Source organism: Coturnix japonica, chromosome 1, assembly GCF_001577835.2.
Source record: "Coturnix japonica isolate 7356 chromosome 1, Coturnix japonica 2.1, whole genome shotgun sequence".
NCBI lineage: Eukaryota > Metazoa > Chordata > Aves > Galliformes > Phasianidae > Coturnix > Coturnix japonica.
In genome coordinates, this window is record NC_029516.1 from 63892583 (window position 1) to 63911605 (window position 19023).

Sequence of the window (19023 nt, forward strand, 5' to 3'; positions counted from 1 at the left end):
CCTTATACAGTTCAGGCAATGAATCCACTTAGGTAGAAATATGTATTCAGTTATATTCAAATATAATAGGATAAAGCAAGCTCCCAAAGCATCAAAAGAAACCTTTTCAGTCAAACAAGAAAAAAAAGGTAGTTTATTAGAATTGTGTCACTTTACATGGTTCATCCATAATATATTTTTATCACCCACAAAAGTAATTGCTTTCAGTAACTGGGTAACCTGAGGTGTCTGATCTGCTTTCACTGAAACACTGACATGGCTATTTCTCATTGCTAACAACTTGCCCATTCCCTTCTCAGCATGCTAAGCAAGGACAAGAAGTCACCTTTTCCAGTCTGATACAATGGCTTAGGATTCTAGAGACTGGAAATATAAATCACATTTTTCTAGGCATTCATTTTGAACCAGGATGCTGTTTTTTTCAGGAATTAAGAAGCTTCAGGAGCTCATATTTGATATATTGAACATTCTACTGTAAACTATTCTACGAGACAAATTTTTCAGCTTGCAGATTTCTCAGTTCCCAAATAATTTCAATTTTCTGCTAAAGACCACTTTATAAGCGATCTAATGGCAGTTTCTTAAGTACACATAGCATTATTATAGATTAGAATAACATTACAGTAGAAATCCCAGGGAAATGGCATTTGTTATCCTCAGGAAAAAAAATATAATAATTTTAGTCATTTTGGACCATGCAGATGGTCTCCTGACAGAGAAATCTAGATTAATTTGCCGGTTTGATTAAAAATAATTAAATCTCTAACTTAACACCAGAAACTTCTCTGCACATATCTCACAAGTTTGATTTTTTTTTGGCATGAACTAAAGCTTTCAAGAAAAGCTACTAGATTTCAAAATCTATTTTGTTTTAATGCAAGTTCCAGAAATCTGTCAAAAAGCTTGATTTTGGCAATGAGCATTAACTCGATCATTGCACTTCAAGGAACTGCTGACAAACTGAAAGGGAAAAAGTGCTGCCAAGTAGTTAAGAATGAGCACTGACCAATATTAATGACAGTCGTTTTTTTTTAATAGCTGCAAGAAGGACTATAAATAACGTTACCTGTTAGCAAGTCAGTCGTCACCACTGATGTGTCTGAGAAACAAATAATGGGTTTCAAAGTGGCTGCCTACTGATGAACATATTCCAAGCTTCACGTACGTTCAGATGAACTGCAGGTCTGAATGAAAAATCACTTCAGAGAGCAGATTCCCTTGGATGCCAGCTTTGTAACATTCCAAAATAAAGAAAACTCTCCATCCTCGCCCAACCAGAAGGGCAATGTCAGATGTCCTCTCAAGCCACCTGTCTTCACATTTTCTAAAGCACTGCTCCAATTCAAAAACAGCTCAGATCTTAAATGCAGGTTAAATTGATACATAGCATTTGGTAATCTGCCATCAGAATATCGGTTCAAAGATTCTTTTTCTAACCATGAGCTCCTTGACTGTTTCTCTTCGTACGTTGTCTGAAAAGGTTTATATTTAGCACACAACCCCCTTCAACACAGGAATTACAGGAGAGATATATGAAGATTTTAAAATTGAGAATTGCAGCCTGTCAGTTTTTCTACATACAGCTCTGAGCCCAGTTGTGAATTCATGGAGGTGGAGGTGGATGTGTGGGGGAGTTACAGGCTTTCTTTTCCTTCTTGCTGATGGGGAAAAAATAGGCAAGAGAAAAGGAATACCAGGTTCATAACGTAAGTACCCTAATATTCATATTGCCACAGAGCACAGCAAGCAGATGGTGGTCTCTAAGGGAGAGCCATATATCAGTGCAACCACTCAACAACCCAAGGGTTGCCTAAAACTGAACACTAGAGTCGATGAGAGTGAGATGGGCTTTAAAAAAATAAAAAATAAAAAAACAAAGAAAAGCTGCACATAATATAAACGTGTTTGGCTTTAAAGTGAAAAAAAAAGATGCCTGTTTTTAAAAGCAAAAATGGGTTCATATGGTGTATGATAGCTTGATATACTACCTTCACATTTTAACTTCTAGTCTACTTCAGTATTTTCAAGAGGACCTGCTGGACCTGCTACTCATGACTAAGGAAGAAGTTGCTGGGAATGTGTTTGGTTTAGCCTTTACCACAGTGATCATAACTTAACAGTTTCAGATTGTAAAGGAGTGAGGAAGACAAGTTACAGAGAAAGATCCTGGGCTTCCAGGCTTGTTTGTACAGGTGTAACCCTGTGAAACACTGCTTTGACAGAAAAGTAGGCTTGGACTGATCTTTAAGATCTACTTTCAAGGAACAGAAGCAATCAATTCTGGTGAGCCAGAAACTGGGTAATCACACTAGGAGTTCAGCTTGCCTTAATACAAAAACTCCCGATTAACAAAAAGGGGCGTATATGGAAGTTGGAAGTTGAGACGGGAGACCTAGGATACATACAGAAGCATTTCCTGTGTGAGGTGTAGTTGGGGAGACAATGTTGGACTGAAGCTGAAACTCAGTGAGGGCTCTGAATGAGTTTAGCAGCTGGAGATGGTTAGCTAGTGGTGACAAGTGCTATGCCACAGCAAAGAAGAAGCATGTTGTGAACCATTTAATCAGCATTTTATTACCCAGATCTATGAGAACAGAAGAAATGCATTCAAAGCTGGCTTCCAACAAAAATAAATAAGCTGATTTAGTTCAGATAATTTTTACTGAGAATACAAAATTGAATACTCAAAGTTCTTCCCTCTCAGATCAGAAACCTCAAGATGGTCAGGAGGAATAGAGGAAAAACAAGTGTGGTTTTTAAGGGAAGATACCTGCAGGGAACCATTTTGTTTAAAAAGATCTTTTTTTCATTAGAAACAATATCAGAACAAAGCAGATTCACAGCTTCCAGTAGAGAAAAAAAATATAAAAATAGAGTAGATTCAGTGTTTTCAAGTAAAACTTTACGGTTCCACTTTTATTTGATCTTCCAATGAAGATATTGCACTCATATCCAGAACTAGGTGAACCAGGAAGGAAATCCTTTCCTACTCAAATCAAGCTTCAAAACCATATTCAGTCTGAAACCTTGAGGACAGATCATTAAAACCACCTTGCCATATGTGAAAGGTCTAGCAATTTCATTCTATTTTGAGAATATCAAGAAAAATGTGGGGGCTCTATCACCCCCCTCCCCGGAAAACATATACATATATATATATGGAGGAAATACATGTTAAGTTGTAGCTGACAATGGAAGTAAGGCAAGTAAGATTCCTTTAATCTTCAATAAGATCCCTGCTAGACTTTGGATAAATTTTCTGTCACAGTTCTCCTTTCAGAAGAGGGCATATAAAATTCACCCTAACCTGCCTTCTTTTTTTTTTGTCCATTAGACCTTCTGCGACTCTGTTAAGAATTCTCTGTTGTACCATAACACTAGTAAACAGCAAAACATTGGATAACTGGCCTTTCTTGGCTGAAGTATACGTGGCAATAAGAGAAAAAGCTCCGGGTCATTCAAAAGTGATACTTCCGAGTTTGTTATTTGGCTTTCTATGCTCAGAGGGGTGGCAGGGTCTTCGTGCAAATTTAAGGTTGGTACTTAGAAACATTTCTGCATGGAAAGGGAACATACACAGTGTAAAAATTCAGACCAAAACAGTCTTTCAAAAATAGCTTCAGAGTTTGGGTATTTGACAGCAGACAATAGGAAGGGAAAAAAGTTTCTAGTTTGTTCCCATGCAGTACCACTTGTGATTTTTCCATTAGAAGTTAAAGTCATTAATGTGAAAGGCTTTCTTTCTTTATGTAAAAAACCTTTTAAGATTCACTTTTCTTTGAGTAAATACTCTGTCCCGACTATAATTTCTAGCTATTTAATCAATAACAGGTTTCCTAAGAACATAAAGCAGAAAGTAATTGGTTTAAAGTAGAACCCGTTTTTATGAGCATCTCCTTCAGCAAGATTTTCTGTAGCATATATATACCTAAAGGTTTATCAATCTTGATATCTAAATAAACAAGACTCCTACAGGATGAAATGCACATTAATAATCCCAGTTGTAGATACCTCATTACCTCTTCATCAAACATGCTGCAGATTGATCATCAGTATAATAAAAATTCCCAGAGGCAGTTGGGCTAGTGCTTTCCATTTCAATTCTACTTATCCCTTTCCATACAATTCTATCTATAAAAACATTTCTGTACACAGCTGGAAGCACCTAAAATGCCTGCTCCTTCCTGTCAGGACACCCATCTCAGACTGCCTCAGTGCCTCCTGAGGGGAAAGAAGTCAACATGAAACCTCTGGAAGAAGGAAGGGCTTTTCCTCCCAGGGATGCAGTTTTACCTCAGACTGAAAGAGGATTAACAGGAGCAATTGCCCAAAGATCCATAATAGATTTGTTGAGAAATGGGAAACAGATTAAAAACATACGTGCTTTCTATGCTTTCTGGTGTCCATACATGGCACTGTAAAGTCTTAGTTTAAAAAAAAAAATTGAAGACCTTTTAAAGGAAATGTTTGCAAAGGAAAAATCTACAGGGTAAGGTAGATAGTCAAATTAGATCCTCATTTTTTCTTATAAATCTTGTCAAAAAGGAGAACAAAATTCCAAGCTGCCTTCACTTCAATCATCCTTACAAAAGTGTGTTTATACTGGATGAAGAAACTGAAGATCATAGAATCATTAAGGTTTTCTTTGGGCACACTTCAGGCCCTCAGTTTCTTTCCTACATTGAGGAGCACAAAACCGAACACAGTACCCAAAGCTACTGCCTCGCCAGAGATGAGTACAGGTGGATGACCTCTAGTCCTTCTGACTACATTAGCTCTGACACAGGCTAGAATGTTGTTGGTCTTCTTGACCACCTGGGCACATTGCTAGCTCACATTCAGCTAACTGTCAGCCAGCACTCCTGCCCTTTTTCTTCTGCACAGCTTCTCAGCTACTCTGTCACAAGCCTGCAGCATTGCATGGGATTGTTGTGACAGAAGTGCAGGACTCAGCACTGGAAGTTGTTGAACCTCAGACAATTGGCCTCGGTCCATTGATCCAGCCTATCCAGATCTTATTACTGAAAGAATACGGAGACACCTACCATATCAAAATTCTCCTAAACAGGAACTCTCATCATTAAATACAGATAGCCAACGTGTCCACCTGAATGGTATGAAGTCCTCATGTACAGGTGAGAGAATAACATTGTTGTTGATCTGCCCATTAAAGTCAACCGCCTACATTTCATCACCTGAGATAAAAGTGGTGAAGGAAGAAGTAATGCAGGAAAGGTCTAGTCACAGATCTAGTTCCCGTCTTAACAATAAAGCTGTGAATAAAACCCTACCTTGTTATTATGAAGTATAAACCACACTGTCTACTGTTGGTGAATTGAAAGAGTGCTGAGATGCCTTTCCTTTTCATCCCAGAAATGTGCCATACCAAACGTTTTTATTCCAGAGGTCTCACAGGATTCTTTTTCATTGCTTTAGGACTTACACATTCATTTTAATGACAACATTAATTGACGTGTGGCACCGAATCACATGAAAATGAGAGAACAGCTGTTTCCAGGGGAGAAGGCCTGTTGTCAAGTTAGCAGGCAAATATTTAATTTTCAGACTTCAGAGACAGTTATTCAGTATGTATTATCAATGTAGTACACAGCCTAGGAATGATTTCAGAGTCTGAATCCTCAGTTTGCTTGTTATATCTGGTAGCTGGAGGACATACAAGGGAAGGTGTCTGATTAACAACATGGCCTGACACCACTGAGATTCCTCAACAATTTGGAACTACACAGCGCTACAGGTAAGACCTGAGCTTGCAGCAAAGTGGCATGCAAATGCCAGTTCTCAAGAGGGAGCAAACCTGTGGGTAAGTCCTCAAAAACCAAACCATACTTGACTGAACCTAAATCATTCTCTGTAGAAAATAAAAGCTGAACAGTTTCAGTGCTAGAATCATAGAATCTTTAGAGCTGGAAAGGACCTCTGAGGGCCATCTAGTCCAACTCCCCTGCAATGAACATGCACAGCCAGATCATGCTGCCTAGGACCTTATCCAGGCTCGCCTTGAAAGTCTCCAGTGATGAGGTACCAAACACATCACTGGGCAACCTGTTCCAGTGCCTCACCCCCCTCACTGTAAAATATTTCTTCCTTATAGAGCAGGTGGATGTGGCCTTGCAGAAGACAAATGGAAGCCCTCATGTGTAAGCCTAAAGGCTGAAGGGAAACGTGCAGAACATTATTTCTTTGTTTCAATAAATATTCAGAAAATATAATAATAAATATTCAGAAAAGAAAGTCAAGACTATTCCAGTTCTGGAGCCCCCAACACAAGGACATGAAGCTGTTGGAGCAGGTGCAGAGGAGAGCCATGAAGATGATCAGAAGGTTGGAGTAGCTCCACTGAGAGGATAGGCTGAGAGAGCTGAGATGCTTTTCAGCCTGGAAAGAGAAGGACCTTATAGCAGCCTTCCAGTACGTATAGTGTGCCTACAGAAAAGCTGGGGAGGGACATTTTAGAAGGGGAGGTAGAGACAGGATGAGGGAAGTGGTTTAAAACTGGAAGAGGGTAAAGTTAGACTAGATATTAGGAAGAAATTATTTACTGTGATGGTGATGAGACACTGGGAAAGTTTGTCCAGAGCGGCCGTGTATGTCCCCTCCCAGGAAGCGCTCAAGGCCAGGCTGGATGGAGCTTTAAGCAACCTGGTCTAGAGGGAGGTGTCTGCTTGTAGCAGGGTGTTGGAAGAGACCTTTAAGATCATCTAGTTCCAAACCATTCTATGATTCTCCTGGTGGAGACCAGACCAGATGTGCATGATGCCCCATCAGATGTCAGCGATCAGCTTAGTGTTCCCAGCTGGCTAAGGGAACCAAGCTCATCCTCTACACACTGTGGGACATCCTCCCAGATGCAGTATTCCATTTCTCAAAGACTCAAAAGAGAAATGAAATAGTTCCCTTATGCTCAAGCACTAAGGAAAAAATCAGGTTCAGACCAAAAGCTGTTTTTCACAGCTTTTCACTTTCGTAAGAAAACAAGCATACCTATAACTGACCTGTGATTGTTTTCAATCAAAATACTTGGGAGAAATAATATTTTAGAACTATCTCACCCAAAACTCACCCGTATCAAATATCCTTATACATGAGGACAAGGTGTTGGCATGGGTGATTTAATCCTCAAAAGCAGAAGAGAACAGTTCTCTGGAATTTAATTCTTCTGAGTTTTCTACCTCTGATTGGCATTTATTTGTACATTTTATACTCAGGTATGCAGGGAGAAAATATTAACCTCAGCATAGGAGAAAGATGTAAAATTTACTCATGGTAACTATTTCTAGTACATTCCTAAAAAAATCCTAATACAGACAATTGCTTTTCTCCATTAACATCTGAGTTTTCTTTGTGGCTCTAACATATACACAGAAGCAGTAAAACTCCTGGTGTTATTTCTCTCTAGGCTATCCTGTGCACTTCTACCTACTGGAGAAGGGTTTTGCTTATCTATATGATCATAGTCAAATCTAAAGGCAGCAATCTACTCATGGCTGCATTCTCATTTTATTCATGACTAATGATAGCTTCCATAATCAGAAATTACAGAATTTTAGGGAAAAAAAAAAAAAAGAAAAAAGAAAAAGATAATATAAACATTACAATTATTGCTATCCCCTCTCAGATTCTCGAGACTAGTAGGGAGATATCCTTGCTATCCCCATGTTCACACAGGACAGTGTAATATCTACATTGACTGTATTGCTACTAACATTATGTATCAAAAATGCACTTCTTTATTTTGAAAGACTGCTTCACAAATTTGTGGTAGGAATAAGGTATATTTAACTGGTCAGCACACAGTATCTGTTAAGATAGGCTGGAAAGGAAGGTTGTAACATGCCTGCTATGGGGTTCTGCTTCCACTTTCCAGTCTATAGGGGGATCTGAGATCAACTGGAGAGGTGCGCTGATACTGCCTGTATTTAGAATGATGGAAGAATGAACCAGCTGAAAGGAAAATTCACTCTGTGTTTTGAACTAAGTCACAGAACAACCAAAACTTGCTGTTGGACTTTGATATTTTAAATAGAAAGGAGGAAACATGGATACTTATTTCAGTAGCTGAGAACACAAACCCTCAGAGAGGTTTCCTGCACAACACAGCTGGTAAAGATCTTATAAAACTTTTCCCAAACCAAATAATCTTGCTATTCAGTGTAGTTTAAAAATTAGAAATGAGAAGGGAATATGACTTGGCCAATTCTGAGGACTAAACAGCTGTTCCCTATATCATAGAATCATAGAATTATTAAGGTTGGGAAAGACCTCTAGGATCATCTAGTCCAAACATCAACTCATCATCACCAAACCAAGTAAAACATGTCCCAGAGTGACACATCTACTCATTTCTTGAACACCTCCAGGGACAGTGACTCCGCTACTTCCCTAGGCAGCCTGTCCTCTGCCACATCATCTTTGCTGAGAAGAAATTTTCAACCTTCCAACCCTTCTTGTAAATGAGTGCTACACTGGAGAGCCTCCAGTTGTCTGGGACACCTGATTGACCAGAACTGTTGATAAAATGATGGAAAGTGGCTTAGTGAGCATGTCGACCAACTCCCTCAGTATCCTGTGGTGGCTCCCATCTGACCCTATGGACTTGCAATTGTCTATGTGGAGTAGCAGGTCATTAACTGTTGCCTCCTGAATCGCGAGGGGTTTATTCTGTCTTCCAGCTCAGGGGGCTGAGTACTCTGAGGATAACTGTTCTGACTATTAAAGACAGAAGCAAAGAAGGCATTGAGTACCTCAGCCTTTTCCTCATCCTTGGTGGCAATGTTTCCTCCTGCATCCAATAAAGGATAGAGATTCTTCTTGGCCCTCCTTTTGTTGTTAATATATTTGTGGATCAGGCATTTCCTTGAATAGTCATACATACATTGGAGGCTGCTCTTGTAATACACTGCTGATGATTAACTATCAAAACTGGAATCCATTGATTTTCAGAGAACAGAGCAACTTAAAAACGATCTCCCTCTAAAAGCAAAGAAAGCAAAGTACTTTAAAAAAAAACAAAACAGAAGTTGAGGAAGAACATCTACGACACTGTGGCTTCAAAACAATAGCAGCAATTCTTACATGGCATCAGGCATTTTCTAAAGAGGCTATTTAAGTCACTGGAAGACCTGAATCATGCTTCTCTTTACATCAAAGAAATCACATTGTTTCTCCTAATTTAAACGCATGCAAGATCCTGCCAAATCTGTTAACTATCCTGAGTTAAAAGTCTGTAAATCATTTTAGATAAATAAAGTCCTATATTCTCCTTCGTAACAAAAATTCTTCAGGCTTACTGAACTTTCATGACCTGTACCTGCTGTATAGTAAATGGCATATGCATCTTAAGACATCATTACTTAGTCACCATAAAGATAAGTCCTCAAAAGTTAGAAAATTTAGGCTTTTTCTGACCTGAGGAATATGTAAGGTAAATGCCAATGAAGCTTGAAAAATGATGAAATACAAAAACAGTTATATAACCAGCTGTTGGATATGACCGTAGGGTCATGTCTATCTATTTTAATTCATATGATCTCATAAAAACATCACACTTTCCTTTCCCATTGGGAGCAAGAGAGCTATATTAATTCCTTCAGTTCAGATATATTAGGATAGCAGTACACATGATGGACATTACCCATGTTGCTGGTTTCAAGGCTCCTGGGAAGTTTCTGGCCCCAAGCAGAAATACACCAGAAATTTGTCACAGGAGATGCTTATTTCATTATCTGAGGGAACTGAAATCTTTCTCAGGCACACTTCCATTAGCAGTGTGGGTTATTAGCTTGGCCAGTTATGTCTTATCCTATATACAAAAGTGACATTGTGAAATCCCCCATGACTTTCATCAGGATGTCAATGCTAAAAGCTTAACCCTACACTTAACCTGTACCTCTGCTGCTGAATGTCCAGATTTCTGTCACGAGGACACCTTGGTAGGCAAAAATATCCAGAGAAAGTCAAACTAAGAAAAAAAAAAAAGAATTAAAAAATATATTAAATAAATCAAAGTTCAAGTTTCCAAACAGAAGTTTCTCACAAATGATTTGTGAAATTAATGAGCTACAAACAGCAGCATCTTGTGCTATCTCGGTCTCCCTCTTTTTCTGCTCTAAGAAGTAGGTTATACATATCATATTTAGGCAATATTTCCTGTCAGACACCTATGGCAGTGGATGTCATGCATTTACTATCAAAGCAAGTATAAAATATTAATTTCTTATTAAAGATTTAGTTAAGTCAGATATGATTTCTGCTTCCTTTTATCATTGGGATTGGTGGTGAAGAGTGATTTGTTTTATCAATACCAATATCCACAGGATACAGCAGTGCAGAACCTGTGCTTTCCACTGCTGATAGTCATTACACTTAGGTAACTGCACTTTCTCTTAGTGTTCAGAACATCCACAATTGTCTGGAAATGTCCTTGAACTGTAAAAATTCAGGGATTTCTTCCCCTGCACAACAGCAAAGTGTCTCAGTCTTCTTATCTTTTAAACATCTTTACTTGCTCAAGGAATTAATTGTTAGTAATTAAGTGAAAAGCAGGCCATTACATAGCACCAGACCATTTAGCTCTATGTAGGGCAGGCATTCTTTTTTCTTACAGGGTATCTTGCGGGGAGAAAGATGGCCATCAGGAGGCAATTGCAGCATGATAATAGACTGAGCATATTTAGCTCTGAAACTTTGGACTAAGGTTGCCAAAATGAAAGTCATGTGATTTCCACCTTCCCCTGCACTGTTTCCTTAACCCCTAATAGTACAATATTTCTGTAGAAATGTCCTTTCTGAAACCCTAAATACTGAAAAAAAAATAAGCCAGCCTGAAGCACAGCACTGACAATAGGAAACAAAATGCAAATATCCTCAGTTGCTTCCAGTTCTGAAATCTTGTTAACAGCGCAAGGTGCTTCAGTTCTTTATTTTTAGTAAGAGAGGCCATGCATGCAGAGGGATTTCCCCCAGCCAATCCATCCCAGACGGTGTGAGCGGCTAGATATGGCAAAAGATTCTGTGGAAGAGGAAAGGCCAACCATCTGCTGAGAGGCCTTAGGACTTTGTGTGTGTTTTTCCTTCTGACCTAAAGGGCAGATGCTTCTTAATAAGCTGATAGCATGGTACAACAAGATAACAAGTGTTAAGATACCAAGCAGCTTGCTGATGCAAGCGTGAGACAGAAAAAATCAATTCGTACAAAGGCTATTCACCAAAGGCAGACATCAGAGGTAATGCATATACAAGTGATGTCCACTTCTTGCAATCTTGCCATAGCATGTATGCAAAGATGTGAGAACTGTCTATGACGTTAGTCTATAGAAGACAGCAGACTGGGCTCAAAACTACACAACACAGCAGGCAGTATCTTGCCTATTTTTCCAAGCACATCCATCTTCAAAAAACAATAGTAGTCTTGCTTGCTTTCATGGGTATCTCTCAACGCAGGACAAACATGCCTATATTATTAAGAGTGAGCATGCAAGTGTGCATAGTCTGCATTAAAAGACTAAACACAGCTGTGAATATTATTCCTTCAAGAGGCTGTTTCCATTTTTGCTATAGAGGATTCCCAGGAAATATATGAAAACTGAACACAATATTCGTAGCGAAGAGACATATGGAGAGAAGGAGTGCCACTTTTCAAGTAGCTTAACTAGACAAATAAGGCAGCTGCTTTCAAATAGCTCACAGGTTTTAAAATGCTGCAAACAGTCTTGAGATGTACTTTTACACAAGGTGTGAGCAAGCAGTGGAGGTTCGGGAAAAACTGCATTTGATTCTTCAGCATGCATCACCTGCTTATTTCCATGGATATGAATACGAAAACATGCTCAGTATTACAAATGAAAGGGCAGCATCAATTTTGTATCTGGAGTCATAGTTAGTTCCTAGGAATGGGTATGAAGCAGTCAAAAGAATATAACCATTTACATATTTTGAAGAGACTTATTATTTAGACATTTCTTTTTTAGAAATAGCAGAGTCTGCGGAAAGATGAAGCCCTGTGACAGATGGCAACCATTATCACCTAATGTGGCTCTGCAAGGCACTTCACTGAACGTGATACACAAATATGAACAGAATGGGGACTAAATGTAAGTAGATACTAAAACTACCAGTACAAGCAAATTAAGATCGTGTATACCAGTTTTGGCCACTGGGATCTAGCAGCAGTAGATTTAGAATGCAGTCTACGTATAACAGTGAGGAGGCTATAAAAGGCTGGTATCACTGCAGTAAGCTTGTTTGGATTTAATCCAAAAGACACTTACTTGATGCATGCTACTGTACAAAAAAAATACAAAAACATTAGAAGCAGCAGGAAGCTAAACAGCTTAGCAGGACATGCAAGGAACAGCAGATAAGTAGGATGAACATGCAAGTGTATGCTACTGTGCGAACAGTCCAAAATGATTAGTGATCAATAGTAAGATATTCTGCTTAGAAAAAGAATCCACAGAGTTACCTATTTCCTTGCTTCAATGAAAATGACCACCCCTGAACTGAACTTGAAATAAAGAGCCTAATACTGCATATTAAACTGGGCAGAGTGTGACCTTCTGCTAGCTTGGTCCTACAGGAGGGACAGTGGGTGCTCCAGAAGAGGCTCAGATGACTACAACAGGGCTTTGGGTCTGCAAAAAAATGATGTGGAGCCTGAGAAGAGGCTTTGTGTGCCTCAACATGGAGCCTTAGCACCTAGAACTGGGTATCTGGACACTCCACCTTAGGGGCTGGAACCCCAAAAGATGGTTCGATCCCACAAAATGAGTGTTTGCTTCCCAAAAGGAGGATTTTGGTCCTAAACTTCAGGCCTTGGCTCCTAGGACAAGGATTTGGGAGCTCAAAAAATGGGGCTTTCCTCTTGAGGAAAGCACTGGGAGCCTCAGAAGGTGATTTTGCACCTTAAAAGGAAATGGTGGGCTCTGAAACTAAGACACCGCACCCTGAAGGTGACAGCCTGGGATGTCCAAAGGAGCATGTAAGCAACACGGTGGCATCTTTGGATCCAAGCCAGAGGCTCAGGGCCCTGACAACAAGGATTCAGTCATGAAAAAGGAGACCCTGAGCCCCAAACCTGGAGATTTAGGTGACCTGAGCGTATTTGGGCGCACCTCTGCTCCCACAAGGTCACGGCTCAGCCCTGCACATCTCTGCCTCAGCCTCACTATTGTGGTAGGCAGCCACAGTGTTTTTGCCAATGGAAGGCTGCTCCCTGCTGCACTCAGAGAAGAAACCTCACAGGAACAGCACTCGTTTGTGTTACAGCACACACGCACCCCACCACTGCTGCTCCTGCCCTATAACAACCCGATGCTTAACCAACAGGTTTGCTTTTTTCCTTGCCAGAGAAATACAGGGTACAGATTAGGGACACTCATACGAAAATAACACCCTTATGCTGATTTACTGTCACTCCTAACATCTTTAATGAGAATGCCTGGGTACATGGTTTTGTAATTGTTTGCATTGCAGTACTAACACCACTGAGGAAATCAGGCTCAGGGGAGGCCTCACTTCATGGAACTCCCTGAAAGGAGGCTGTAGCCAGGTGGGGGTCGGCCTCTTCTCCCAGGTAACAGTGATGGGACCAGAGGGAACGGCCTCAAGTTGCAACAGTGGAGGTCCCTGTAGGATATTAGGAAGAACATCTGTGCTGAAAGAGCTGTCGGGCACTGGCACAGCTGCCCGGGGAGATGGGGAAGTCAGCGTCCATGGAGGTGCTCCAGAAGCGTGGGGATGTGGCCCTGAGGGACGCGGGCAGTGGGCAGCTGGGGGGTGGTCGGTGGGACTTGGTGATCTTAGAGGTCTTTGCCAACCATAGAGATTCTGTGATTCTGTGAGTCATTGATTGGAACGAGAGGTAATCAGTGGCCAACAGCCCACAAGTAAAGCCTGGAGAACATCACGGCAACACGTAAACACTCTATTGGATACTGATGGAGCCACAGGCCCTGTAGCATTCAGGTGGGGCCAGGAGGGTGGATGTGCCGCCCAGTGCCTTCGGCAGCACCAACACGCCGGGTTCCAGAAGGGCTGCGTCCGGCAAGAGCCGCCGCCCTCCTGCTTGGGTGTCCTCAGCCCTGTGAGGTGTGATGGCAACACAGAGGGTGGCACGGAACGGCCATTGTGACTTGCGGGCTGTGGAACAGAGCTGAGGCTGCAGGGCTCAGGCCCAGCTCAGTGCGACTTGGTGAGGTGAGCAGGGAGGAAGGGGCTGCCTGAGGCTGCCGAGGGAGGGAGGAGGGTTCCCCAGCGCTCAGGGGCCTGAGCTGCCAACTCATCCTCGTCCTGCTTCTCCCATAGGTTGGCACACAGAGGACAAAGCCTGGTTTTGCTGGGACAGACACTCTGCGAGTGCTCGCCATTTGTTCACATGATGTCTGAGGGGACACAGGAGGCCGCCGGCTCGACTGAGCTAGGTGAGAGCAGAGTATCCCTGCACGCAGCTCCCCGCCGCCGGGCAGAGGGGTGCTGGGGGTCTGCCTGTAGCGGAGAGAGGAGGTGGGGGCACACAGGGGCTCCCATCTGCCGCAGGCAGGGCCCCTCTGCTCCTTGGCCAGGGGGGCTGCGGTTGGGCTGTGGCTGCCCACTGGCACTGCTAGGCCTACGGTGCCCCTTCCCCTCCATGGCCTCCAGCCCTGCCCCTCAGCTGGCACAGCTGGCACAGAGCAGCCCCTGGGACAGCCCCCGGGGGCACCTGGCCCCACAAGGCACTCACGACTGTTACTCTCTCCTCTCCAGCATGCGTGCTCTGTGGCCAAGTGGATGACAAGCCATCCATCTTCGGCAAGAGATACGAGATGTATGGGCTGTGTTTCCATGCATATTGTGTGGTGAGTTCCCTCGTGGCTTCTGACACCTTCCTCCAACCAGTGGTTCCCTCCTTTCTGCATTAACAAAATCACGCTCTTTCCTCCTGTACAGGGATTTGCCAACGGTCTTTGCCAACATGGCATAGACAATCAAAACAGGGGACTTTTCCACATTGAACACCTCATTGACTTGATGAGGGTGGCAGCGCAGAAGGTGAGCACCGGACCGGAACAGGGAGCTTGGTGCCAGGAGAGGCACGGCGAGCTTAGCCTGGTCCCCAGAAAGCAATCCCAGCCCCTCCTCCCAGCTCCAGGAGAAATCCCTGCTCTTGCAGACCAGCCCTGTTCACAAGGCAGCTCTGCAGAGTGCCACCCAGCCCTGCCCGCATCCTAAGCCCTGCCCAGAGGTGCGGGGCCCACTGCATAAATCCTGAGCCTGCAGCTGATGGGGCTGCTCTGCTCTTTCCAGCTTTGCTTCGTCTGCGGCAAAATGGGGGCCAGCGTCACCTGCGCAGAGCCGGGCTGCACGCGGAGCTTCCATTTCCCCTGTGCCCGAGAGGGTCAATGTGTCACCCAGCACTTTGGAGACCACAGGTAAGGGCTCCCAGCCTGACAGAGCCAGAGCCAAGGCCTGGGGCTCCTTCCCATTCCTCTGCCCTCGTCACAGCCCTTCTCACCTTGCCCATCCCTTCCATCTTCCCCCAGGTCCTTCTGCTGGGAGCACCTCCCGCACCAGCCAGTGGAGACAGCACCGATGCAGGACACCACCTGCATCATCTGCTTGGAGCCCGTGGGTGACAGCAGGTCATATGTCACCATGGTGTGCCCAGCCTGCCAGCACGCCTGGTTCCACCGGGCCTGCATCCAGGTAGGAGCCCTCCCCTCGCCCCGCGGGCACCGCAGGCGCTCAGCAGCACCAGGCCCGGCTCACACTCAGCGCTGCTTGTGTTTCTGCTGCAGAAAATGGCCAAGAGCGCTGGGCTTCGCTGTTTCCAGTGCCCTCTCTGCCGAGACAGAGAGAGGTTCGTGCAGGAAATGCTCAACTTGGGGATCTACATCCCAGTCAGGTTGGTGTCTTTCAGCCAGCTCTCGAGACGGGAGGGCACAAGAGCTGTGCCCGCCCAAGGACTGCCCCGGCAGGCCTGGCCCTTTGCTGCAGGGCTGGCTTTGTTCAGTCTTAGTCTAGAGGCACTCAGAGCTCATCACATTCCCACTCTTCTCTGGCAGGAAACCCAAGTGGGAGCGCAACCGTGCCTACGCAGCACTGGGAGTTCGGCACAGACGCTGCGATGCCAGCGACTGCCGTCACCCCCATGGCAGGGAGCAGAGAGAGGGAGAGGGGTGAGTGACCTCAGCTGCCCTCTGGGGCTCTGCGTGGCATCGCAGCCTCACCACAGGCTGCGGGAGCACAGACCGAGCACCAGAGCTGTGCCGGGCACTCCCTGGCTCAGGGCACTTTGTCCTCACGGCCACAACCCGTTGCTTTCCACAGGCCCTGGCAGCTGCTCCTCTGCAGCTCCTGCGCTGCACAAGGCACGCACCGACTGTGCTCCAACCTGAGTCCCAGCACCACCAGCTGGGACACCAACGTGCGCCAAAGTGTGCTGGAGAGGCACCGGTAAGAGGCCAACAGCCGCGTGCTGCCGGGCTGGGGCCAGGCGAGGCCTCGCTCCAGTCCCTTTGGCCCACGACGGATGGGAGCCCGTCCACCACGGGGCTGGAGATCTGTCCGCTCACTTCCTGTCTTTCCTTACAGCCTCCGGCACCAACTCGGACAGCGCTGGCCCCAACACCGCCAGCCAGCAGGGACCGGGGCCGTCCCAAAGCTCCGCAGGACAGCAGAGCAGCAGCTCCGACACCACCAGCCAGGCACCGTCGGAGCCGGATCCCACTTCCCAGGTGCCTGAGCTGCTCTCCGGGCAGCCGGGGCGGGCGCGGACTCGAAGCCGCTCGCCCTCGATCGTCGGGCTGCAGACACCGACAGCCAGCCCCGAAGACGCCTTAGGAGCCGGTCCAGGCGGCGAGGGCCAGCCCAGGGCGGAGCCGCTCCCGGGCATCACGTCGGGCCCGGCGCATCACCAGCCGGCCCCGCTGATGCCGTAGGAGCAGCCGCGTCCAAGCTCCGCTTCCTATCCAAAGTCATCACGGAATTGTAGGGGTTGGAAGGGACCTGTAGAGATCATCGAGTCCAACCCCCCTGCCAAAGCAGGTTCCCTACACAAAGTCATCAACTCATCTGAATCCATCCCAATAAAACTGAATTCCATCATACCACTGTCAGTTTTCTTCTGCTCTGCCCTTCCTGAGCTGGGCAGCTTTAGGGGAGTCAGCGTCCATGGAGGTGCTCCAGAACCGTGGGGATGTGGCACTGAGGGACGCGGGCAGTGGGCTGGTGGGGGGGGGATGGACATGATGACCTTGGAGGTCTTCGCCAGTCTTAATTCCATGACGCAAGTATCCGACGGGTTTTGGGTATTCATTTACCTACCTTCACTACTACTCACATGGAAGGCAATGCAAAGTCAGCCTTAGTTTAGGTGATGCTCCCGCCAAGAACACGTCCAGCCAGAGCAGCCTTGTGGGAACAAAACGCCCAGCTGAACCCCGTGGTTTGGTGGCACAAATCCAAGCTAAGGGCTTCGAGCTGCTGTCAGCCCACACACTGCTCCACAGCCAGGAGTGCCCAGCCCCGACAGCAAGCGCAGAGTCTGACAGTGCACGCTGTGCTTACATTGGGACCCCACTGTGCGCTGCCACCGCTGCATTTCAGTAAGGGTAAGCAACCCATGCATCAGTTTGGATATTCTTTAATCACTCTGCTCAATTAGAAACCCCACGTCATGCTGAGCATCTCAGTAAGTGAAACTGCTCTTAAACATCACATCCCCCTACACACGGAAGGACAGAGAGTGTGCCAAGTTTGGACCCCTGACAGCATCCTTGTGAGCAAACAGCTGCGTGCTGATGTGAGCGGCTGCAGGCCAGGCTGTCCTGCCCTGGATGAGCCCCAGCCAACCCCATGGCTTTTGCACAAGTGGTCAGTTCTGTACACTGCAACATGCAGCCTTTTAAAGCACGATAAATGTCAGATCAAGCCTTCCCTCGAGACAGTGCTCAGCAGAGAAGGACCTGGGGGTCCTGATGGATAAGAAACTTAACATGAGCCAGCAGTGAGCTCTTGCAGCTCGGAAAGCAAATGGCATCCTGGGCTCCATCAGGAGAGGGGTGGCCATCAGCGATAGGAAGGTGATTGTTCCTCTCTACTCTGCTCTTGTGAGGCCCCATCTGGAGTACTGTGTGCAGGTGTGGAGCCTTCAGGACAAGAATGACAGTGAGCTGTTGGAAAAGGTCCAGAGCAGGGCCATGAAGATGATCAGGGGGCTGGAGCACCTCCCCTATGAGGACAGGCTGAGGGAGCTGGGCTTGTTCAGTCTGCAGAAAAGAAGGCTGCAGGGTGACCACAGTGCAGCTCTTCAGTACCTGAAGGGATCCTATAATCAGGAGGGTAGTAAACTCTTTGATAGGGCTGATAATAGTAGGACAATGGGAAATGGTTTTAAGTTGAAAGAGGGAAGATTTAGGTTGGATATTAGGGGAAAGTTCTTTACTAGGAGAATGGTGAGGTCCTGGAAAAGGCTGCCCACGGAGGTTGTGGATGTCCTGTCCCTGGAGGTGTTTAAGGCCAGGTTGAACGGGGCCCTGGGCAACCTGATCTAGTAAGCATGGAAGTCTGGTGGCCCTGCCAGGCAGGAGGGTTGGAGCTTCATGATCCTTGAGGTCCCTTCCAACCCAGGTCATTCTGTGATTCTGTGATTTTGTGATTTGGAAAGCAGTTCAACCAAAAACATATTCCAGGTGACTTGGATAATTTTCCAAGGATGTGAATACCCTTATAAATAATATCAATAAAAGAAACTAAGCTGGGAATACAACATGACTCAAGGATAGATCTGACTGGCAGGTAGACTATAAGTTATGAAAAAAAAAGTTAAGGTATCAACACTCCAGATTACATCTACACTGACTTGGTTTCCTCTTAAGTGTAATTAAAAATAATCAGGAAATTGATACTTCATGTCTGTCATTCTACTCATCACTTAATTCCTTCAATGTGCAGTGCATCATCACCATTTAGCATATGGCATTGATTTTTAACATACTGTGACAGTTTCTGACACAGATTAATGATTTC

At 45.0% G+C, this 19023-nt stretch overlaps 1 protein-coding gene across 1 annotated transcript; it reads left to right on the plus strand.

Annotated features, from left to right (window-relative positions):
• The first annotated feature begins 13461 nt into the window (after positions 1 to 13461).
• On the plus strand, positions 13462 to 16453 carry LOC107317453 (PHD finger protein 7-like). Its single transcript, XM_015870163.2, has 8 exons — positions 13462 to 14438; positions 14761 to 14852; positions 14944 to 15045; positions 15301 to 15425; positions 15537 to 15699; positions 15792 to 15898; positions 16059 to 16172; positions 16324 to 16453. Exons 1-8 carry the CDS (start codon positions 14393 to 14395, stop codon positions 16451 to 16453), a joined length of 879 nt encoding a protein of 292 aa, XP_015725649.1. The 5' UTR covers positions 13462 to 14392.
• Positions 16454 to 19023: the final 2570 nt, after the last annotated feature.